The sequence below is a fragment of the Pezoporus occidentalis genome, unplaced genomic scaffold, assembly GCF_034315485.1.
Source record: "Pezoporus occidentalis ecotype Australia unplaced genomic scaffold, CSIRO_AGI_Poc_V1 ctg19, whole genome shotgun sequence".
Lineage (NCBI taxonomy): Eukaryota > Metazoa > Chordata > Aves > Psittaciformes > Psittacidae > Pezoporus > Pezoporus occidentalis.
The window spans coordinates 8,196,738-8,221,348 of record NW_026913748.1 but is presented as its reverse complement, the minus strand read 5'-3'; the positions used below and the strand labels follow the sequence as shown (position 1 = coordinate 8,221,348).

Genomic DNA, 24,611 nt, shown 5'->3' with positions numbered 1-24,611 from the left:
ACACGCTTGTCTGGGTTTGGCTGCAGCAGTCATAGGTGGGAGAGTTGTGAATAACAACTAATTCGACTGTTTTTTTTTCTTGGCCTTGTGGGTCAAAACTTAGCACTTGATTAGAACAGTAGCCTTTGAGAGTAAAAGCAGCCTTCACATGGGAGCTCCTGTTACTGTTCTGCATGTGTATTTCATACCTTATGTGTGGCATTCCAGTGTTCCTTTGGGGGCTTTATTTTTTTCCTGTTTTGTTTATTACCTCCTTCCTCATCTCACAGAGATCTCCTCGTTTATTTTCTGATGACCAAGTGCCTGAGAATGTTGAGCAAAGGGCCCTCCTGGAGTCCAGACCTGCAGTGAGGCATCAGGTGACTACAGCCCTGCCTATTGGTGTCCTGTATCAGTGTGGGATTCTGGGTACCGATCACATCTGTGGTCAGAAGGAGAGAAAAATTCACCAAAATATGATGACCACTGCTCCACAGTCATATGGCTAGAAGGACACAGTCAAGTCTATTTTGTGTAGTATTTCTATCCTACTTGCTACTTCTTACCTGTCTCCTTGCTTGATAAATAATGGTATTTCTGTTTCTCAAAACACAATATAAACAATAAGGTAAAACCCAGCCTCTGAGCTTCAGACTACATGCTGAAAACCAGCTGGAGTCCAGATCAAATCATCTCACAATGGTCGTCTACCAGTCAAATGCTCACAGATGCTTCTGGAAGCAGCAACATTTACATTTTCCAGGCACGCTTCCTGGCTCTGAAGTACTACTTTCGTGTCTGTGCTTCATGCAAACTTATTTGCAGTGGTAGAGTTGGCAGCTTATGTGGATTTTCTTTGATTCAAGTGTACACTTTTGGTTTGGTTTTGTGCTTAATTTTCTCTCCAGTACGTCATCCTTGGCATATGGAGCATGCTGGTTTGAACAGTGACTTCTTCAGTTTCTAGTTGCTTGCCCCTATCTATTTTCAGTTATCTTGAACAGCATTTGGCAAACTGGAGAGTGCTTTTTGGAAAACACTGTTTACATAAGTGAGGGGATTTTTTTAATAACTTACTGTTTGAGTTAACCATCCAAAATCAAGCTGTCTTCTTCTGCTGGAGTATAAACAGTCCCAGAACTTTTGCTTGTGGTGATAACTTTTCCAAGCCATGTCAAAAGGAAACTTATAACATCGAGGTCACTTCTCATTGCTGTTCTTTGCTGGTGATTAAAGTCAGTGAAGCTGTTCTCCAAGAAGAAAGAGCGAACCTTTAGTTAGATTTTAGATAGGATTTGGGGACACAGAAGAAACTCTGAAAGACTGAGTAAGAAGACTAGTTTAAATATCCTCACAACTCTCTTAATGAGTGACACAACTGAAGATCTTGGGCGTGATCCAAAGACAGCATGCTTGTGTGCATTTCCCTACTTAGTTGAAATGATGATACAGAAATGAACATCTAGACCAAAACATCTTGTTCCTACCTTTTATGTTGCTCTCTAAGCACTTTTAAGCTCCTTTTGAGGGTAGAAAAGATAAACAGCATTATAATGCAAAGGCAGGAATAATTTTTGAATTCTGTTGGATTTCTGTATAGTGCAGAATTAGGAGAAGAGAAAATAGAGGGGGGGGCTGGGAACACAAAGTAGAGGAAAGGATAAAGTGGGTAGGGCAGAGAGGAAAAAGGAAACAGATGTTGGAACACTGCAGGCAGTGATGGATTATGGTATGGGATTTAAGTGAAGGAAAAGAAGAATAATAGTTTAGTAAGAGAAGGAAGGCTTAGCAAAGTATGACATTTTCAAATAGTTGTATTTCTTTAAATTGGGGAAATTGTGAAAGCCAAGCTATTTTGCTTTTTATCCAGTAGATTTAGTCTTGAACTTATCCTATCCTAAGCAGCTTGAAACAGCTATTTTTGTGGGTCATACAGCTACATGACATTCATTTTTCCTTTTTATAACTAACAGCATAATTTTCTTGTAAAAGAGAGTCAAATATTTGAAACTTGCACAATTTTTCATTCCAGACTATAATTTCTAGGAATGTGCTCTTTCCACCAGCACTGTTTTGTCTGATACTTCCAGCTATTGTTTTTTCCCTATTTGTGTGAAGTATTTGTTGGAAGATAGGCATAATGAGCCATAGAGTTAATGAGGGGTATGTTGGAAGACCAATTGATTGGGTCCTTCTGGGGGGAACCAGTTTCAGAAAGATGCATATTCTCAGTTTGGGATTTTTTGTTTGCCATTTGATAGGCAAGAACAGCAGATTGGTTTACATTGTTTCATTCTTCTCAGTGTGATGTTTCCAATCTGCTTACAGTAAATTTTAGGTTAGAAATTTGCTGCCAATTACTGGCAATGAGTACAAGTTAATTTCTTTCTCTTCCGTCCCCAAGGAGAAGCAGGCTTTTTTTAATATAGTTAAAATATAGAAGAGGTCTCACATGGCCTGAAATATGATCTTCGTGCCTTGGGCCAGTAGTAAAGAACAGTGGGAGATACAGGAGGAGTAGAGGAAATTGATTTGGGAGCTTTGCCAGTGGCTGAGTTGGTTGGGTTACAGGAGGTTGGACATCTGTAGAAGAAGGTAACTGCTTCCAAATGGTCATAAATGACTTAAAACCTAATAAAGAGCAAATTAAGAATAACTTACTCTGTCTTGATAGGGAGAAAGTGAAGATACACTGGGCATATTCCTCCAAGTTTTCCTATGAGCATCGTTTTTTTGATGGTGGGCATAGAGGGCCTGAGTGTTTGTATTTTCTCCTCTCTTCTCTCTGTAGCCATGTATGATTGTTTTGGTTTTTATTTTATTTTTTAGCCTGAGACTGAACCGTCTCGCCGATTCTTTGTTGACCAGTGGGAGCTCTCCCTTAGTCTCCGTTCTTCTAATCGCCCTTCTTCACCTTCATCTGACTCTCTTCGACAGGTAGCATTAGCCTGAGCATTGCGAGGTGCACTCAGCTGTGTTCGCTTGCTGCACCCTAGCCCCACCAGCCAACGACACACCACAAGAGATGGCCAGGCTTGAGTGCTTCACCTGCAGAATGCAATTTCTGTGCATATTCATGCACAAATGAGAAGCCAGAGGCAGTTTGTGGCATAGCTTGGTTATTGTCAGCCGTAAAGCGGTTTGAAACTAAATACATTTAACATCTGGTGTAGATGGAAAGTGGTACATCTCACTCTTAAATGTTATTTTTTTGAGGACTGATAGTCTTTTGGCTTTGGAGTAAAGCTTTCTTGTTTTGCTTGCTGCTTTTGTTGAGATATTGGGCCAAACTGCAGAATGCTTTTGTGCATATATGCTTAGCGGACAGTGTGTAATAAAAAGTACTTTACCGTTCTGAAAATTCAGTGATAATTTCAACTAGTTGCAGTTATCTTACATAAATAGTAGGAATTTGATTTGTCCAAAGCTGGCCTGGTACAAGGCCAAATGTGATGTGTAGGAAAAAGGCAAAACAAATCGAAAACACTGAACCCCAAATCAAGAATTCAATAACTAAATTTCCCACACTAAATAGTCCAAAGTATTGTCAGTTAAGATTAGCACAGCTTTTAAAGCATGGGCCTTCGTATGTACTGGTAGAAATTTAAAGATCCTGAAGCATCTGAATGAATGTTGAATGAACGTTTCAAATCAAAACTTGTTCTGTGGAAACCTGGTTCAGCTGAAAGAAAGTTTATCCCATGGAAAAGCTTGAACTCTCTTTTAAGAAAACTTTAAGTCTTAAAGGTTTCTGGTCTCTTAAAGGAAGAGTCTTGGCCAAATTATTCTTGCCAAATAAAGATTAATGCTGAAGAAATTTTTTCCACTGGTCACCATTTTAAATGTAATATTTGACAAGGTGCAGTGTATGACATTGAATGGCAGCTCTGCCCATTATGTGTGTGCACACAGTAGCTAAGGAAGTATATAGAACCTATGGAAGACAAACCATGTATTATTTCTTGCACTTATAAATTCTGCAAGTACTCTGCATTCAGTAGAGATAGAAGTTGTGTCTGAGTAGAAGTAAAATATCATTACTTTAGTGACACGGAGCTTAAATAGTTAGGATTTCAGTGATAACAGCAGTAATCTCTGATGGCTGAGCCCTCCAAAGTACCCATTCTGTGGTGAATTTCACTTCAGCTTCCTGCTGTTCCCATGTCTGAACACGTGAAGGTCTTAAACACTCCTAAAAGGCTAATAACCACTTGTGCTGTGTTATTAGTTGTGGAAGATAACTAGAGTCCTTCAAACAAGTTCTGCTATATGAGGAAAGGGAGTCTTGAGATACACCTTTAGTCCTTTTCTTCAAAAAACTCTTATCCTTGGTATTTTACACTTGCCAGAAGCTGGACTGTCTCTCTGATGATCCTTCGTTTGCTGAGGAGGCTCCCACTAGCAACATTCATAATACTTCTTAGCCTGGAAAAGGAAAATTGCTTGGTGTGCTCCTTGCTGCTCTGAATCAAATACATGGCGTTTGCAGTGTGGTTGAGCTAACATGGATGTAATCACGTGATTTTCTTAACCATGTAATTATTGCCAATAGTTGTAAGTATTCCCTGTGAAAAACCCTTCCTCTGCTCCTGCAGTGACTGAAGTTGGCTTGCAAACACCCATTTGGTGCCACCTAAGGTAACAGTTAACCTGTCTACATTTCTCAGAATACTGGAGGGTTTTTAGATACCCAGAGTTAGAGAGTCGGTCAGTACCCATAATGGAGAAAAGCCTCGTTAGTCATAAAGCTGTGTTCGCTGTTGAACAAGTATATATTCCAGACGTGCGCAAGTATGGCTTTTGCATCTGTTTCCATATAAATCTCTATGTATTTTCGGCATTGGAAGAATTCATATTTTTGAATCACTTTGAGTTCCTTAGTTAAGGATTTCTCCCTCATCTATGTAAATTAATTCTTTCCTATTACTAAGCATAAAAATAGGCTGATGTGATCAGCATGTTGCAGTAGACTATGCAGTGTCTTTTAATAGGTCTTTGTTATGATGCCAATTTTACCCGTAACCTAGAATCTTAACCTGTATTTGGCCTTGTCTTTGGAAGTGTCTATGCTCAGGTTTCCAGGTACAGAATACCCCGCAAAGATAAGATCTCCTTTCTTCATCAGCATAGTATTTCTGGAACACTTACAGGATGTAAAATGCAAGCCGTTTTTCCCATTCTTAAAGTTGATCCTAGGCTGTACTGGTGATCTCTGATGACACTAGCTTTTGCTGTTACTACTTGTCACTTCATATTGTCCACTGTCTTGGCATGATTTGACCTCTCTACACCTTTTCACCACCTAACCTATTCTCATTTTAGTCTTTTTTTTTTTTATTATTTGATTTTTTTTCTTTTCTCACTTCACTGTTGTTTTTTTCCATCCATCTGGTAGAAGTATATAAAGATGTACACAGGCGGAGTGAGCTCTTTGGCTGAGCAGATAGCCAATCAGCTTCAAAGGAAAGAGCAACCCAAAACCCTTCTAGACAAGAAGGAACTGGTAAGACGATGTACAGAAGATAATGCGTGTTTGTGTTTAGATGTACTGTAGATCTGTGAGTGTCCAGTTGTTAACTACGACTGATGGAATCTGTTGTAGCTTTGTGAAAGATTTAATTTCTCTATCTACCCTCATGCTTGTCCTCATTTTCCTTGCAAAATGTTGTTTTTTAATCTGATCTCAGCATCCAAGGATTGTGCAAAAAACACTTGAGAAACTGTTTGTCATATTTATGAAGATGTTTGATCCACTGGGGCTACTTCTGCGTTATCATTTTTTGGATGAGATACTTATTTTGATAACGGAGGTCTAAGAATTGCTGTTTGAGGGATTTCTAATGGTTTTGGCTTTCCATCATATGCCTCCTTTAGTCATTTATTTAAAGGTCATCATTAATAGTACTGGTGTCCACTCTATCCAAAGCTTATTTTACTCCTGACATCTGTAGGCATGGCATCCTAGGACCTTCCTCCCTGGACTGTAAGGTTAGTTTTTGTGTCCTGGTTAAAATTGTGAGTTGTGTTGAAGAACTGCAGCATCCATGTGTGAAAGAACTGCACCATTCAGATGCTCCGATATCATCTGCATAAATGAAGAGGAAATATGACCGTGCAATCTTGGTGAGTCTGGAGGCACACACAGATTTAGCCATGCCTGTTTCTGTCTAGGGCTCACTCAAGAAGGAGTTCCCCCAAAACCTGGGAGGCAGTGATGTCTGTTACTTCTGCCGCAAGCGAGTCTATGTGATGGAAAGGCTGAGTGCTGAAGGCAAGTTCTTCCACCGCAGTTGCTTCAAGTGTGAATACTGTGCGACAACTCTGCGCTTGTCATCTTACGCCTATGATATTGAAGATGGTAAGAGAAATTGCCTTATTTGTCAGAATTCACTTCACTGTCCTGGAAGTCTGTCTAGTGATTTCAGCTTTTTCTTTGCTTAAGAAGTATTTGGTGAGTTAGGGAAGAATGTAACATCCATTCCAAAGACACCATCTCTCAAACTGTTGAAACTACATGGACTTCCCATGGCCAGGTCATGCTACAGCAACATAACTGGGCTCTTAATAATTAATTTAACATAATAATAGCTCCTAGAATGCAACAAAACAAATAGCTTTTGGGGTCTTGAAAGGGGTTTGGAGCCTGAGTTTGAAGGCCAGACCCTTTTCATTACTGTCAAGTGAGGAATCTCCTTAGTGTTTAATGCCACTTAAGAGAAAATAACACATTAGAGACTAATGTAGTCATTTTTTTCTTCTTGAAGACATCACAGCTATCCAACTCCATATGTTTATTTTAGGTGTACTGAAGTAGGAATTATATAATCGGGGTCTATGATAATAGATCCTTACAAACTAAGCTTTGTTTGTATAATGAAAAATGGAGCATCAAAGTTGAATAGAGGTAAGTCAATGTTATCTATAGAGAGAAAGTGTTGTTGAAGTCACTACTGAAGATTCAGTAATGACTGTTTTCTGTATCTGATAGACTGAGGAGGAAGGAATAGTATTGCAAAACTTGCTGACGACTCAGTTAAAGAGTCTACCATGCTAAGGGAATCTCCAGATACACCTAACAGATGTGAGAAGCTAGATAATATGGCAGCAGTTGAAACTCAATTTATCAACAAAGTGTGCCTGTAAGAGTAGTAATTTGAAATCACACATCACTTTTGAAAAGTGTTCTCCTTCTAAAATGTGGTGCATTCTATGTTGAGCAGTGTTTGACATGTATACAACTTCATGTATTCTGAAGAAAAAAAATACAAGAAAGTATCTCAGATCTTTATTTATGTCAGTAGGTTTCTTTATTTTCTTCCACAGATACCATTTATCTTTACTCCTGTCTCAGGAGGAAAGTATGTACAAAATGGTGTGAAACTAGTGAGAGGTTAGGTGGAAAGGATTCTACTCCAGACATGATGGTGCAGAAACCAAAATAACAGGAAAAAGTGTTAGTACTGATAGTTCTCCCCACCCCTGGAGGCAAAGATGAAATAAAAAGTGTAAACTGGTATGCCACAGGATAAAACTCCAGAATGTTCTACTTCAGATTGAAATATGGTGAAATTAGTAGGTATCTACTGTGTGTAACTAGGGAGAAACTTTTTGCATATACTGGGTAGAATAATGGCCATTGAAACAGCATCTAGGCTTAAGGGAAAAAAAAGAACCAAAATTACACATTTACAATGCATTATGTATTGACTTTAAGTAATGGACTTGTTCAGTCACAAAGTGTTGAGCAAACTTAGAATCATAAACCAGTCTCCTAGTAAGAAACAGAAAACCAATTATTAGTTGACCAGAAGGTCAGCAGAGTTGGCCTGCGAGTATAAAGGGCCCAATAACAATTTTGAAATCAGCATATAAAAGTAACATCTTCATCCATAATCAAAGTTGGAAAAAAGCATTTTTTGAGGAATGCTGTTATATTGAGCATACACAAGGAACTGAGTATCTTACTATATGTTCAGCAGTAAGAGACTGAGCTCCTCTGTCAGCTGTATAGGCTGAAACATTTTTTGCCACCAGATTTAGTGATTCCTTCTGCAAGCAAGCTTACGTATATAGTTATGGCCAAATAGTTCTCAGTGAGGCAAACACAAAGCTCAGAGTTTCAGCACACTAATAGCATTGGTTCTGAAATGATTTTAAATGCCTAACACTTGCTTATGGATATGAAGCAGATATGGCCAAACAGAAATATGTAGTTTCCTAGCTAATTAAATTACAGTGAAAATTTAGCTTATGTTTCATTCCAGATTTTCTTTGAGAGAAAAAATAACAAAGCTGTACATGCATTGTTGCTATTCATCTGGCTGTTTTGACTGATAAGCATTCTGCAACGTTCTGTAGTCAGTGTCTGGTTTTAGGCTTCAAAGTCTAACATTTTTTTATGTAAGAGCTTTTCTATTGTAGCTCTGTATAGACAAATTGAAAGTGCAGGCTTTTTTAAAGAGTAAATGTTAAGAAATGTTTATTTAAGCAGAGATTATCAAAAGAGCATTTGTCACTTTTCCGTCATAAAGCAAAGCATTGTGCAAATACTGTCCCAGTGAAATTAGAGGAAGAGGCAAAGATCAGAATATAGGTTTGAAATGCATTAGGACTGTTGTATGAATAGAATAGCAGTAGGGGATGCTACTACAGGCTGCATGTACCAAGCAGGATACAGTGACAAGGGTACACTGAAAGATAATTATGTGCCATCATTTTGCTTCTATTGTTATTATTCGTATTATGTTATTACTATGTATTTGTATTATGGTATTACTTCCTGACAGCGTTCAAATACCCATGAAAAGCCACCTAGGCTTGTGGGTAGTTACTAAATCAGTAGCACCACAAAGTGTCTTAATTGTGAAAATGAATCCCTGGTTAATTGTACTTTCCATAAGTAGCCACTGTGCATTTTTAGAGATGGTGCTTTGGGAGTTAACACTGTCTTCTCCCACTTTCCTCTGCTGGTTGTATTCATTCTTGCTTTTTCCAAAAGTGCTTCTGCCAGCTTTTCATGTGATGATTTCTTTGTTCCTCACACACTGCTGCATTGTTAGCATGTGATACCACACAAGCTTCACAGCTTTGCTTTGGCGTTTGATAGGATTTTAAGCTAAATGGCTGTCAGACACCCAATGGAAAGGAGGCTAGTTAGGAGGGGGAGAGAGGAAGGCTGGAGTTAAAACTTCAGATAGCATTTGCCTCCGTGTATAGTGAAGAAACTAGAGGGAGTAACGGCAATGGCAACAGAAAATAAGCTGCAGTGAGATGGACATATATATTGTGCTGAACTGCTGTGTTCTTACTGTTGACCATCATTTGTGTTTTATCTGCAGGTAAGTTCTACTGTAAGCCTCACTACTGTTACCGACTCTCTGGTTATGCTCAGCGGAAGAGGCCAGCAGTGGGTCCTCTGTCAGGAAAGGTAACTCATTTTCATCCAACAATTCATATTAATAGGTTTTGATTTGTAACATTAAAAAAGTATATATGCTGGAGGGTTTGGTTGTATTTGTTGTTTGTTTTTCAGAGATTAGAAAAATTCAGAGTGCGTTGAATTGCCTTTTTTATGTCATGAGAGCTTGTGGTTCTATGTATTTTATTTAAAAGCAGTTCCTTTAATTACCGCTTCTTTTTGTGGTTCTTATTATAAAATAATGTACTGGCCAGAACAGGATTTTGATTTTTCTTGTAAGCTGAAATACTCACTCAGTCCATACAGAGTCTTAATGAATAATTTTACCCGTTTTGGTTTTCTCTTGTGTCTCCATGTTTTTTCCTAAGAGGAAACAAATTATTTGCATTTCCTTTGAAATATGAAGTTCTACTCCACTTGCATGCACTATGAAGGCAACCTTCCTTCATTGCTGAACATTTTCTCTGTGTTAAAGGCAATCTGCATGAAAAGAAAGGATATCCCTTTTCTCATATTATCATAATGGAAGCATTTGTGCTTGAATATTGGATCAAGAGATACTGTGTAATACAGAAAAGTCTCCTAGATTTTGTCATTACAATCTAAGGCACTTTAATTTGTCTCCTCAACTCCTTTTTTTCAGTGTTTTTGCTGAAACAAACTACATGCTAGTCTCTTCAGTTCTGGTTAGCTCACATGCCACAAAGAGTCCTTCCATCTTAAATTATATTTTCCTTTGTGGTAGTGGTGGTGCTTGTCTTTCTGCCTGTTTCCCAGGTTTTTATTAGTACAAACTGAAGCTGTACTCCTTCTTTCTGGAAGGGTAAGGGATCCATCCCAATATTTGTGCTCTATTTACTGCCAAAACCAAAGACAAAAAATGGTACTTGTTTTATTTCCCAGATGAGCAGACTTCAGAAATCTTATTGCTTTGACTTTCTTTGATATCCAGCTTGTTTTTCAGAGCTTTAGTAAAGCTGTACATTGAGAAGGCACACACTTGTTTCAGGCCTTGCCTCCATATGTGATGATTAAGGGGTATCTTAATTGTGAGAGAGATGTCTTCCTAGTTCAACATGTTCAGCACATATAGCCTCATATGCAGGGAAAAAAAAGTGTATTTCTGAGATGTTTTCAGTTTGAATGTGAATTTCATTTCCCACACGTTCTTACAGGACACCAAAGGACCTCTGCAGGACGCCATGGCAAGTGATGGAAGTGGACGGTCAAATACCATCTCCGCCACAGCAGAGAGGGCCCCAGGTAGCTCCGCTTCCTTCTTTAGCAGGGTGGTGCAGTACTCTCTCGGCCTCTTTGACAGAGTTAGGGTGGCAAGCCAGCACCTGCAAAGCACAGTTTCCTCGATTGGGCACCAGGTAGCCCAGAACCCTTTGGACTCCTTTTTCATGTGTCAGCTGGTGGCTTTTGGGGTTCCCTTTCTCTATGTCCAGTCAGAAGTTCTTGTGCAGATCCTAGGGGAATTCTGTGGGCAGCCTGCTGACCAGTAAGAATTAATGTGACACAACTTTATGAGCTGTATGACTTGTGTGATTTTATTTTTTTGGGGGGTGCCGTGTGAATTTTGTGCATTACATCAAAGTTTTAATATATTATTTTGCACTGTGGCTTTGGGGCATAGATGTTCTCAGTCCTTTCAAGGGCACGCTCTGAAAGAATTCCAGGAAAACACAGATGCTCAGTTGAGGGTCTTCTCTGAGTGGGTCCAGATAAAGAGCCATGTAATGTATGCAGCTCAGTGTTACTGAAGCTAAAAGTTCTGACGCACTGGAATAGCTCACAAACTGGAATTCTGTGTTTGCCTGAATTCTGATTGTGGTTTCTCATTCTCCTGAGCTTCTCTCCATTAATCTGGTACTTGAATGGGAAAGATCCCATTACCTCTGGATTGTCTCCCTTGGAATTCTGGGTGTCTGACAGCTAATGGGATTGGATTCCTTAAACCCATTGAATTTCGTGGTGCTGGCAGGTTGTGGTGCTCTTCCCTCATTGCCAGAATCTGTGCTGCTACTGGCCATAGCTTTGGGAATGGGGTGATGAATGTGTGTGTCTTACTGTGAAGTAGTTTTACCTTTTAATTCAAAATTCTAATTCTTTCTAACACGGGAGAAGTGTCTGTGCTACAAATGCTCGTTTGCCCGGCCCCTGAGTGCTCGTTAGTGATGTCAGGAAAAGGAAGAGATCTGATTTCTAGTATTTGTTCCAGAACACTATGGATAAACTAAATCAGCTGCTTTTAGAGAGAGAACATACTTAAAGCAGCACTCTGAGAATAGAATGTTTTTGCAGTGCCAGCTGGGGAAAGACTTTAACAACATACAGGCAAATAAAAATCATGCTTTTGTTTGACTGTATGTATTATTCTTACACGTGTTTCTAGGATTGCAACTGAATGCAATCTGACAAATTCTTAGTGAGCACAGTTGATTCTTGAAGTGTAGTTACCTTGATGGCTTCCTCTCTTGTTTGTGTGGAATTCCCATATGACAAAATGGAGGAAAAGGAAAAGGTATGGAAAAATTAATATTTGCAAAATGCTGTGGACAGATGGATTAACAGCATTTTCTTTCCTACCACTGGGTAGACTTAAAATTGCTTTCTCTAAAAGTGAAGAAAGAGTTTTGGTTTTGTTTTTTTTTTTTGCTGAAGCATATTCCTTAAGATGAATGGAAAAAATATGTCTTGGAGCACAGAGTGTCTGCTGTGAGAATAAGGTGGCTTATCAAGTGAAACTGTTGGTGATGAGAAGTGGAAAAAGAGCTTAGCTATATATATCAACTAGTTTATCAAAGGAGCTGCTGGCAGAAAGTCTCCTCCCTCTGATTTAGTCCTTCCAACTGATTTATAAATGAGCATTCAGTAAATAGCATCTAAGTGATCACAAAGTACAGCAAACAGTAGGTCGTAGTTTGCTTTAAACTTCTATAAATAAGATGTTTCCATCTCTCCTTATGTAGCTGTGACAGAGTCCTGTAGCAGAACTGTAGTACTTCCAGGGGAGTAAAACAGAGCAGACACCATTTTATCAGATGGCAAAATTTGAAATCTAGGGCTCCTCATGTTTGCTTTCTGCTTTTCTAAAGCAGTGTATAACTGTAGCATCATTTTTAAAGCTTTTGGACCTTTTAAAGCTTTGTCTTTTGCAGTGCCCAAAGTACATTAGAACATACTCAGCTTTGCTGGGTCAAGCTAGATCATCTTTAAGGCAAAGTATTGTAGTGTATTCTCGTATGTGCATGACAGAAGTACATTTAGTGCTAGGAGAATGAGCAGTGCCTCTGCTGTTCTCTCCCTCTCTGCTAGAAAAATGTCATTAGTGGCTGAGATCTTGTTTTGTTTGTGAAATAAGTTTTAAATATATATATATTAAAACAACTGGCTTAAGAATGGTGAAGAACTGGGAGTCTAAAAGCAGTGTACTTCAAAAGCAAGCCACTGTGGCATTAAAGGCAGGTCAGTTTTCTGTTAGGGTAATAGCTGTGTCCTGTAGGTACCTACCTTTAGCTCCTGTTCTTGCTGGGTAGGTAGGTCAGGAAGCCCATGATGTGTTTACAGTTACATATGGTTTGGAAGAAACCCCAAAAGCCTAAACACAGCCTTTTGAATTACCGAGCTTGCAAATACAACGGAAGAATAGGATATTATGCCTGAATAATCAGGAATCTGTACGGTTTCATCTCAGTATAACTGACTTTGAACTATCTGTGTACATGCTTTCTTTCAATTTATTAACTTGTCTGTTTAAGAGACTATAAACACCCTGTTTTCACTGTAGAGTAGACAAATACCTAGAGTAAAAACTTGTTTGAAATGGAGACAGAGGCAGAGCTGTTTCCAAGACTCTACTTCACCCATCTGGTAGACTCACCTAATACAGGTCAGGCACCTGAAAATGTTTGACGTCCTTTAAGGCAAGTGCCACCAAATGAAATTTGGCAATACTGATTTCAGACCCTGAGGTTTGAGCCAGCCCTCAGTAGTGAGGTAGAACTTGAGTGTAAGTTGCCCCTAAAATGATTAGGTAAAAAACAAGTTTAACATGCACAGGTTTGATATTTGATGGAGATGTAAGCTAGCTTAAAAGGCAAAAGGAAGTTGTAAAGCAGAAACATCAATTAAAGAAGACAAAAAAACCCAGATGCTCTGAGTTAGCAAAGTGTTTGTTCAGTGAGCTTTATGGTAACTCATGCAAGGCCTGCTTTTTAGTTGTCATGGAATTGCAAATGAATGTAAATTGCATGGGTTCTTCCCCTAGACTCACTGCCTGCCTCCTTTGCTATGCCACCAAATCTGACCGTGTCTTTTTTAGCCACCTTAATGCTTAAAATATATTCAACCACAAAATAACATACAGGGGGTCTGGTCAGTTGAGGTAAGACTGGTCACAACAAGCACTTTCTTGTGAAGTGTTACTAACCTGATTGGCATGTATTAACTTTGCTAAAGATGTCAGTGCTTCACTGGGTGGCCGCAGTCGTAGCTGGCATTTTGTCTGTCCCTGGTATTGTAATGATGATAGTTGCAGGGTACAACCTGTGATGAGGAAGTTGAGGGGGGTTTATCAGTCAACTAGAATCACCCTTGCAAAGGTTTTTCCTTGTTTGCCAGAGAGCCTGCCTGGCATCTTATGTGCTGATTGCAAGGGATGTTCCCAGGAGGGTGTTGTCAAACTGGCTCTTGCAATATAGATCAGCCCTTCAGTTTAGGAAGTGGCAACAAGCTTTTGTGTGATGGATGCCATTCTCTCTGGGGAGGGGAGTTTGGGGAAAGCGGTTACTGTGCTTTTGGTCTTGCTGAACTGTGGCATGTGTGTTGCAGATCCTGTAACCTTTCTCTGTACCCTGTCTGCCTATTTTCTCTATCTTCTGCATTTGCTTTTGTGCCAAAATTTCTGCTGTTGCCAAGAGAAAAAACCACCCCAAACTTTGCTTTTCAACTGTCTCTCCTTTTGATAATCTGTAATCTGCTGTGTCTTGGATTTATTTTATTTTTAATATTATTTACAGTACTTTATATGGTTTTAATGTGCTTTTAATGCAAATGCTGTTCTTTTGTTCGTTCTAAAGGTCTGTAAAAACATTCTGAACTTTACACTCTTTCTTCACAGATGGGCTTGGAACAGTCTTTGCCCCTATCAGCTTTATGATATGCTCCTTAGGGTCACTTTAGCTGGTGACGCTTTGTTGTAAGAAGTTTCTCCTTTCAGGCTTGTGTTCTCACAGCAACACATTTCTGTCCCCATCAGCTATAGGGAGTTCATAAAGGCAAGACCTGCTAGAGAAACTCATACTTCAGAATGTAAAGCAATAAAAGGCAAGTCATGAGATCTTTGCAGCAGTTACCTGACTTGTGAAAGATTTCAGAAGCCAAATACAAACTATAGTATGCAAAACTGAAAAATATAATACAAAATAGGGGCACTAGGTCTCCTGCTTTAAAATCACAAAAATATATAGTGTGTATCATAGGTATATAATACAAAAAGTTAATCTTCCTATGAATGTGCCTTAAGTGTTTTCAGGGAGCAATGTTTGAATCAAAGCCCTTCACAGTAGACTCTTCAACAAGTGAACTTGAATATAGCAAGCAAGGCTGGACTTTATACGGGGAAGTTCTTTTGCTGATTTGGAGAGCTATGAAGGGGTGACTGCTTTCTCTAAATAGCATGCCCTTTAAAGTAAATTATCTGAGCCACATCATAACTGTCTGTGGAATTATAATGAATCTTATGAATGCATCCAATAATATTTGCACACAATTCCACTTCTGTGCCTAATGAAGTATGAATACATTTTATATCTATTTCTGCATAGAAATAAGCTTTATGGTTAGAAACATCGCCTCTTTATGGCTCTGCATGCACTGAACATGCCTTACATATGAAAATGGTTCAGCTCAAAGCAGTACTGTTTGCTTGTGCAAACAAACATATCTTCATGAAATCCTCCACTTGGTCACTTCATTATTACTCACATTTGGGCATAGTTCTTGTTTTCATTTAGTCCCTTTTAAATGTTTAATTATGCATGATAGCAGCAGACTAATTCCGTAATGTGTTCTGTTTGTGGTTCCTTCATTTTAAACCACTGAACTGCATTTACAAACACATCCATATTTCCCCATGCCCTCCACCCCTGAAAAGAAAGTAGTATATCTATATTTAGGATGCATCACCAAATTGGCAGGAAATGTAATTCCTCTACTACTGTGCCTTGAATGTTCTCTTTGGAGGAGCCATGGTGGTGTGTTTTTTGCAGGACATGGCACATGTTATTGAACCCTTTTATGGGGTTTCCTACAGCTCCAGAGAAATCTGATGCAAGATTTATTTCTCTCTGTTGGAACATTTAAACTATAAACTTTAGAACCAGACCCTGTATTTGTGGAAGCTGAGGAGAGTGTGTGGGTTGCCCGATTAGGACCAAGGTTCAGTGCCCAGTGAATCATCACTCATAGCAAGCCAGGAATCTCTGTTAGGAGAAGTGCGTGACTGTTCCCAGTCCATCATGTTCCCTCTCAGTGTTCTTACCAGGATTTGGGTGGCTTTGGTGTAAGAGGAGAATGCTGAAGGACCAGCAATTTGAAGCCCAGAAAATTTGGAAAGGCAAAGGCATGATGGAAAGGTTGTTTGTTCTAAAGAGTGAGATACAGCTGGCCTGACTGTTTCTCTGAAAAATCCCAAGAAATGTACTGGCGACCAAAGGATATACCAAATAGTGATTTGCTGAGTTTGTGCTCATGGCTGGATCCTGCTAAGAACACTTTTTCTTGGGAGTAACTGGGCTCCCAGTTCCACCTTTCTCTCTAGCTCTCAGACCTGTAGACATGTGCCACTGGAATATTTGTTTATTGTTTGTTTGTGTATATTCTGAAGGGTGATATGAATTTTTCTGGGCACTTTAAGAGCTTCATTAATTGGTTTTGTGTCTTAGAAAAATAGTATCAGGTTTGTGTGAAGGAGTTGGATTTTATTATTATTATTTGCAGAATTAAAATGTTTGGGTGGTTTTGGGGGTTGGTTTTTTTTGAAAAGTGGAATCTGAGAAATGACTGTTTTGAGCTTTGCTTCCCTCAGAGAGAAGGAGGGAGTGTGCATAAAATATGTTTGGTGACAGATAATGTTCAAGTGAGTTGATAGTGCTCAGAAAGGCTTCATGTCTCCATTGTACAGACTCGTTGAAGATTTTGATTTGTGCAGTTGTTTTTAACCTGTTTTTGTTTTGGGTGTGTGTCTCTTTTGAATTATGTAACGTGGTTTTCCTGTTGCTGTGAAATCAAGACATTATTTGTTCAACTGTGTGAAAATGTTCACGGGAATAAATTCCAAACAAACTTCAGGTTTCTGAGTTTTTCTTTGTCCTCTCCCTTTTCCCTCCACTGGTTCCAGGTGAGGGATGCTGCGGGGGATGCAGAGTTGGGGGAGAGTGGAATGAATAGATCTGGCAAGCTCAAATGCAAAAGAAATTTTGGGAAGCTCATGGCATGTGCCATCTGTCACTGCAAAGCACTGCTTTCCAGGATGCTTCTGTATTGTTTATTTTATGTTTATTTTGCTGTTACGTTGTGGTTTGCATGGAGTACAAGGTGTACGCTGCACAGACAATGTGACATACGGCTGTAGAAAACCTACTAAGGACTCCCAAACTAAATATTCTACTACTTTGGTGAAGCTGGTTTGAATAGGTGCACTCTTAGTGTTGTGACTTCACTGTTTTTGGTCGATTTGGGAGGTGTTTTTGTGTGCCTTGCCACAGGCCAGAGGTCTTTGTTGCACTAAGAAGGGCAGTGATACATATGTGTGAGGGGAGAAGAGGAGCATGGGTGACTGCATGTCAGCGCTCGGGAACGGGGAGGCATAGCCTTTGCACCTGGTGTGACAGGTAAGCATTTTGGCAGGGTTTAGTTTCTCTTGTTGGCATAGAAGCAGTTGTGGTGATGGGATGCTTCAGTGTGATGGAAAGGCAGCAGATGAGTATGCATGGAGCCATGTAGCCAAGTGCTGTGTCTTGCGTTCTAACTGGACAGTTGTCTTCTCTCAGGAGAATGGCACATGAGGAGATGAGCTCCATTCCTCAAGACCTTTAAGAGAATGTTCTGCAATGTTCTCACATGACAAGCAGGTAGAGCTGGATCGTAGTTTTCAGCTGCGTTTTCCTGTTCTCAAGGATCTATTGGATTAGTCTACATTAGGGGCTCGTTCTGTGTGTTTTCTTGTATGATTCTCATATGCTTCCTACTCCACCATTAGCAAGTAAAAGCTTGTAATAGCAGGTGACTTTTTATAGTGTAATTGTGAATGGTGTTTGTCCAGAGCAGTTATGTTTAAAACGTGCTCACAGATATGCAACCACAGACCAATTCTATTATACATGAGAGTTCCTTCTTTGGAAGAAAGTAATCAATTTATGCCTTGAAAATGCCTTTTCTTTTTCTTTAGATCAGTAGTTTGGGTTTTGAGGCTAAAATGGGCCTTCGATTCTGAGAAGGGGCTGTCAGCTTGCAGTGTAAAACTTCATGTGCTGATGTGTGAACTAAAGTGTCATTTCAATGCACTGCTAGAACAGCCTCCACTGTTCTGTCTCAGGAAAGCTGTTAACTTTGCAGCTACATATGTATTCTTCAGAAATCAAATGTTTGCTTCATGAATTAAAAAAAGAGGTGAAATTCCGAGCTCATCCTTATCCAGAGGTAAAAACAGACTTCCGTGTTGTACCAGTATAGGAGGCATTGTTTTTAATGTCTTGGAGACACCAAATATTTGTGTGATGGGAAAGCTCCCAGGCACTCTCACGTCATCCTCTTTGAAGTCTACACAGACTTTCTGCTTCTGTGCCTGTGGTCCTTTTCCAGTCCCATGGCTTCTGGTGTTCTCTTACCAATGCCTACAGGAAGAGTTGAGCTCTATATCCTGCCCCACTGGATGGACTGCCAGGGAATTCCTTCCATGGCCCTGACACTCAAAAGTCACTTTTTGGTAAAAGCATCCCATTTTTGTTTGTGAAACAAAACTGAACCTTTTTCAAGCATTCTTTAAAACGCTGAGGTACTGAGCCATTCACAAATGCTCATAAGTCTGCGGGCAGTGTGGATGTTTTATTTCCTTCAAAAAACAGATGACTTCCACTGAAATCACAGACTTAGCTTTTACAGCAGTTTAGAAACTTCATTCTCAGTTTTGTGCTTTTCGGACTACTAAGATGTTTTCCACCACACATCCTAAACCAGCTTGCTTGATCAGATATATTTTAGAAGCATTTTTTTCCAAGCCTAGACCATCTCCTTTGCAGCACACATTGCTAGGGTAGTGTGAAAAGCCTGCTGTGTACACACTGATTTACATTTTAGACATATTACATGTCTTCACGTGGTACTGTAGAAAGCAGAGTAACTGTTCAATACACATCTTTTTTTCCAATGTTCTGTAACAGTGAAGAGTAAGTGTAAGGTATAACAAAACAAATTACTTAATTTCTATTCACTTCTACACCAATTAGAACAAGCCAGTAACAGTATCACCTGCCTGCGGTCAGCAGCATAATATATTAAGTCATGTAGTAAGTAATGTATCTAAAATACAAAGAGAAACATGGAGAGAAAAACAACCAAACAAAAAAACCACATAGAAAAACCTAAAAGAAACAAACAAATCCCCCAGACAACTAGAAATAATCTGAAGGGAAGGAACAGGTTGACAAGAGTCAACATTGAACCTATTCTCCTGTTTCTTTGAAGTGCATTTATGGAGGAAGGTGGAGTAGCGGTTGCTGAGCTGATCCTGGTGATGCAGTTTAACTTCGGCTTTCCAGACAGAACTGGGCAGATGTTCTTTAAGGATGAGATGGCACTTCTGTGCTCTGTTTAGCTGCTTACATCTTCTCTCAAAAATGTATGTTTAGTCTGACATTTCTTGTGTTTGCTGTCATCTCAGAAGGATGTGTTTTCTTTTTTAGGAAAATTTTGAAACTGTCCTTTCTGCTGTTATAGAAGTTTATCTGATGGCCTGCGGGTCAAAGTGTTTAAATATAGGACTTTTTTTCCCAAGAGATGTTTCAAATTCTTTCAGACTTGGGTAACTCAGTGATTTAAAAGATCAGAACTGATGTGTAAGTTATCTTTAATGAGTAGTGTGTCTTTTGGTAGCTTTCTTTCCAGAACTGGGGCAGATTTTGAGTATACCTATATATATATATATATATATATACACCTATATACAAGAGTTTTCTTAGCTTCAGAAAAATGTCCACTAAGATGTGAAGCTCTGAATTGCTTGGAATATTCACTTGCTTTAAAAGTTACGCAAGAGTATGTGGGATAAATGTAGGTAATGGAAAAGTATGCCACAGAATGAGGGAGCAGATGATGATGCTTTTTGGAGTATTTAAGTTAGGACAAATATTCCCTACTATATTTTCCTGCAACTGCCAGCCTCAGATTTCAGCCTGTTCCATTTGCAGCACTTTACAATCTCAATACAAATGACAGAAATTAAGTAAGTACATGGTTAGTACCTAAATATATTCTGAGATCCAGTAATTACAGAAATCTGTAGTACACTGCAACAGGAAACAGTGGTTACTAGCTCAGTAGGTGAAAGAAGAGATCAATTTGAAAACTATGTTTTGAACCTATTACAATTTGAACGGGAAGCTGAAAACATTTGATATTCCACACTTTTATTATGTGTGGTAAAATTTCTAGTTCCTGATTGGTTGTTCTTTAATGATCAAAACATCATCCAGGTGGAACTGGAAGTACCAGTTCCTGTAAAATGTAGGTGATATTTCTGTTGGTAGATTCCTCTACTGCTTTTAGGTGGAAATGTCCTTGGTTCCGCTTTGTGTTACTTGCACAATGGGAATCACCTGTCTGATCCCCTCTGGTGAAATGAGAGGTTCTGGAGGACTGCTACGTATAAGTAGCAAGAAATAGATGCCACAGTGAATAAGCTGTACGAAGTCTTATGTAGCAGAGAAGACAGCAGAGGCTTTCTAACGATGTAAAAGGGGTTACTGTTTGGATTATAACTGGACAGTCACTCTTAAGCATTGATTTCCAAGTTACTTAGAGCATACTGTTTCACTTAAAAAAAGGGAAAACCTCAGGAGCCAAAATCGTAGTGCTTTTTAAATATAGTGTGGCCTTTCTCTTCTTTTTCTCTCTGACAGTCCCTGGATGTGCCTCATCCCAGGTGGCTCTTTGAGGTGACACACCTTTAATAGCTTCCAAGACAAAATTCATGCTTGCCAAGTTATCTTTAGCCAGATTATCCTTTAGTGCTCTTCAGCTTTCCCACACTCAGCTTCTTTCAGAAAATGGAAACTAGGCCAGGCAACATATGATGGAAGTGATCAAAATACTGGAGAGAGCCCAGACATCTTAGATGATACCAACAAAATGGAAAATGATCCTAATATGTTACTTGACTTAGCAATATTCCTGAGTAATAGGCACACTAATAATTAACAGACTTAATATAAATTGATGCAGGGATTTTATCTCTCTAGTCTCAGAGACCTGTTTGGGCAGCAGAAAATGTGAAATCTGTACAAATGTTAAGATTCTCTGTCAGAAAAGATGCAATAATCGAGGTTAGCAGTGTTCCCTGGGGCTGGGATTAGGTGACCTAATACCTCCTATCCCCTGTTTCTCTTATCCACCCACCTGCTACAACACTGGACTTCTTCCAGGAGTCAAAAATAGCTGTATTCCTGGATTATTCTATGCCTTTGCTGTAATGAAGACAGCTTTCCTGTATTGTTAGACCATATACTGAACTTCTGACTATGATTATGTACTGCTGCTACTTCACACATATGTTGACATATAAGAAACACCATCTATTTCTCTAACATAACTTCTACTATAAAGTTGCAGATGAATTTTTATTTGTTTTCAAGATACAAGTATAAATTACATATGACCTTGAAATAGAACTGATTGATTATATTAGCTTCTGGTTGCTTCAACTGAAAACAAGGAAAGGTCAAATTGACAGCTGTCCATAGGCCTTGCCCTACTGATGTTGTAGGAAGCTGTGTTTTATCACTGTCTGTTTTGGCAATTCTAGAAGTATATTTTAACCAAAATAGTATGAAGGTGGAGGAAAAACATTGCAACACCCATAAGATAAACATGCAAGTTAATAACTTCATTCAGTAGTCAGTCCAATTCACTTTTATGATTATGAATAGAAGGGGCTTCCACTTTACTGACAGTATCTGAGGTATAAAGAACTTAATTCTAGCTGCAGGTTGTGGAATGTGTGGAGGACGACTTGCATCTTCATATGTTTATTTCTGGGGTATCTGTTTCAGAATCCCTTAAATATTCTAGCTGTGAGTTACTCCCACACACATTGTAATGGGGGGGTGGGGGGTAGGACTTTGGGGCCTCCTGTGCCCCTTGTTGTTTAGGGAGCCAGTAGATACTGACGGGAATCTCACTGATTTTTACTTCGTGTGCTGTTGAAATAAGTAATGCTGTAAAACTTCTTGGTCAGTGCTGGAAGCAGTGCTGGGTTTTTAATAACTGTCTGGTGGGTTCTTCTGCATCAGAGGATATTGAGATAAAACACCTTTCTGTTTGTACAGCTTCCTTTCCCCAAGTTTCGGTCCCTGATTTGCTAAGAATTGCTAGACTGACAGTTTGAGGACTGAGCCTTGACATGGTAGCATGTTGGTTGCTCAGTGGCAAAACCCTTTTTCTTCTGGTAGTCTAGAGAGAGCTGCTATTCTGCTCTGTGTCTGCTCTTCAGTCCCTTTTGCAGGCTAACCTGCGTAAGACTGTTTGCATATGTACAACTCCCATGTCAAACTCCAAGAGCTTTAACTCAGTAGAGCATATCTTCTAGAAAGCATAGTTACTCTTTATGACTGAGTTATATAAATGATTGCCATGTGCATTACAGAAGAATTTCAGTAGGGCCATCTTCAGGTTTTAGCTCATTTTGAATCCTGTGCGTGGACACTGAGTATCTTACTTATGAATAGACTTTGGTTTTCTTATTATGTTGTCCTCTTTGAATTAAGGGCTTTTATATTTAGCAGAGCATATTATGGATCAGACTGGAAACACAGGCATCAGAAAATTCAATTTGATGGCTTCTTAATACAGCTGAGTAATTCAGGCTTCCTGAGGGCTTGGGAATACCTTTGGATAGTAAGAGAGACGAAGCATTATATCAAAATAGCATTGGCATCTAATGACTACTAGCTATTTACATTCAAATAAATGCATTCTTGTTTCTGTCTAAGAAGGTGTTATATTACCCCTTTTGGCTTTGAGAATGTGCTTATTGAACCTCAGGGGATCCTACCAGTGTATGTGCAGTTCTGCAGTATGTGATGTGAGGCTGCGCGAACAAGTAGTGACGAGAATTCAGCAGACCTGCTGGGCTCTTCCCAGCAGTTTCTCAGAAGATAAATTTAAAGGGTGGATGAATCTACATTTAAAACCTTAAACTACTTCTTAGCACTTAAAAAAAATCCATTCCATTTAACACACTTCTGCAGGTCAGTTTAGAATTGCCGTCTACATGATTTATGTATCTCTTACCGTGCAGTAGAAAAATCATTAACTGGCTAAAATATGAATTCTGGAGGGGATTAATGAAAGGATTTCTGACTACATCTATCAAAATGTTCTTATTCAAATGCAGTGTCTTAATTGACTCACTGTTCTAGCATGTACAGCACTCAACAACGGGCCTTGGTACTAAGATTTCTTTTTATGTGTACACAGTGCTGAGTGCAGTGAGCATCTCATAGCAGGTACTATTCCTCAACCTGCTCACGTAAACCATTAATCATTAAACTGAGAATCAGATGTAGTTTAGTCCCTTTCTTACTTCAAAGTGTTTTGTCTTGACTTGAAGTGTAGAGTGAAGGGGCTGGAGCTGGGCGTTCTGGATCCTGTTTCTGGCACTGCCACTAGTCTGTTGTGAGATTGCCTTGCTGGTATTTAATCTCTGCCTGAACTTGTGAAGTGCCTCTACAGTACTTACCTACTTCCAAAATAGGGTTGTTCTAATATGCTAATACTTGAAAAACATTTTGAGGCCCTTGGATGAGAAGTGGAGTTTGAATACAAAGAGGCAGTTAATAGAACTGAAGTGGGTCAGGGTGAAACTTCTGGCGAAAAAAACCTGAATCTCAAACTGACAATAACACTTGGATAATGAGAAGCCTAAAAATGCTACTGGATCTCATTTGCTGGCTTCTCGATACCTCAGCGATGATGATTGCTGAACTGCAAGCATGCTTCAGAAACCTTACCCCAAAAGATATTTCTTCAGAAATGAATGGCAGTGGAATCTGAGAGCTTTCAGCATTTCTGACTTAAGAGTTCACTGCATCACCTGTAAACTCCCACAGAAAAGTTCCCATCTTCCGTCTCTGTATTTTGTCCTATGCAATATGCTGCTGTTTCCATAGGAATTCTTTTATCTGACATAGGTGTATTCTCAAACAATTGTGTGGGGGTAGAAGTAACTGAAGAGCTTGGAAAAGATGAGTGAAAACAAGCAGGTACAGTGTTTCACATCATAAAAGCACATGATTTGAGAAATCCAGAACAAAGGTTTTCCTGAGAAGTATATGAATTCTTTTCCCCTTTTGCATGTGTTTCACCGTAGACTCCTTTATTTGAATTTCTGTAGCTCCCCAATGGCCACAGCTGAGTCTGTGCAAAATACTGAATATCTCACAAAAGATGCTGTGTAATTTAGCTTGCAATCTTAACAGATTTGACTAGGAACGGAAGTAAAGAGGTACTTCATGATTAATGAAAAATACATTCTAGTAAAATAGGCAGGTAGTTTCTCTTTGGGAAGAATTCACTCTTCTCATATTCCCATTTTTTCCCTGCATCTTAAGCAAGTTTTATGTCAAGGAGTAACCTTGGCAAGATTTCATCTGGCTCATGAGAATAATGTGTGGATTTTACAGAGCAAGGTAGCACAGGATGGAAATGGAGATGAGATCCTCTCTCAAGAGGAGCTTCTCAAGCCTTGCAGTCATTGTCAGAGTTGCTGGAGTAGGACACATTCATGTAGTCGAGGAGTGGTTTAGCATAGGAATGTTATCTCTAATCATATTATTATCTCTACAGGAGGCAGGCCATGTCAAGGCTGAGATAAATAAAGGACCCTGGCAGCTTTCATGCAACACTAAGCAGCCTGTCCTGTTAAGAAAAACAG

At 39.3% G+C, this 24,611-nt stretch overlaps 1 protein-coding gene across 24 annotated transcripts in view; it reads left to right on the top strand.

The window, feature by feature from the left end:
- MICAL3 (microtubule associated monooxygenase, calponin and LIM domain containing 3) overlaps positions 1 to 24,611 on the top strand; it is a 186,433-nt gene that overhangs the window by 107,946 nt on the left and 53,876 nt on the right. For 18 of the 24 annotated variants that reach the window (XR_009964379.1, XM_062616638.1, XM_062616641.1 and 15 more), the window contains 6 exons: positions 270 to 359; positions 2,809 to 2,916; positions 5,375 to 5,482; positions 6,151 to 6,337; positions 9,318 to 9,406; positions 10,573 to 10,660. Coding sequence is in view for 23 of the 24 variants with exons in the window: in XM_062616638.1 (XP_062472622.1) it covers positions 270 to 359; positions 2,809 to 2,916; positions 5,375 to 5,482; positions 6,151 to 6,337; positions 9,318 to 9,406; positions 10,573 to 10,660 (670 nt within the window). In the remaining variant the exon portion in view is untranslated. Of the gene's footprint in view, positions 1 to 269; positions 360 to 2,808; positions 2,917 to 5,374; positions 5,493 to 6,150; positions 6,338 to 9,317; positions 9,407 to 10,572; positions 10,661 to 19,365; positions 19,588 to 24,611 lie in introns of those variants that run through there. The other 6 variants (XM_062616648.1, XM_062616647.1, XM_062616649.1 and 3 more) reach the window with 4 other exon arrangements.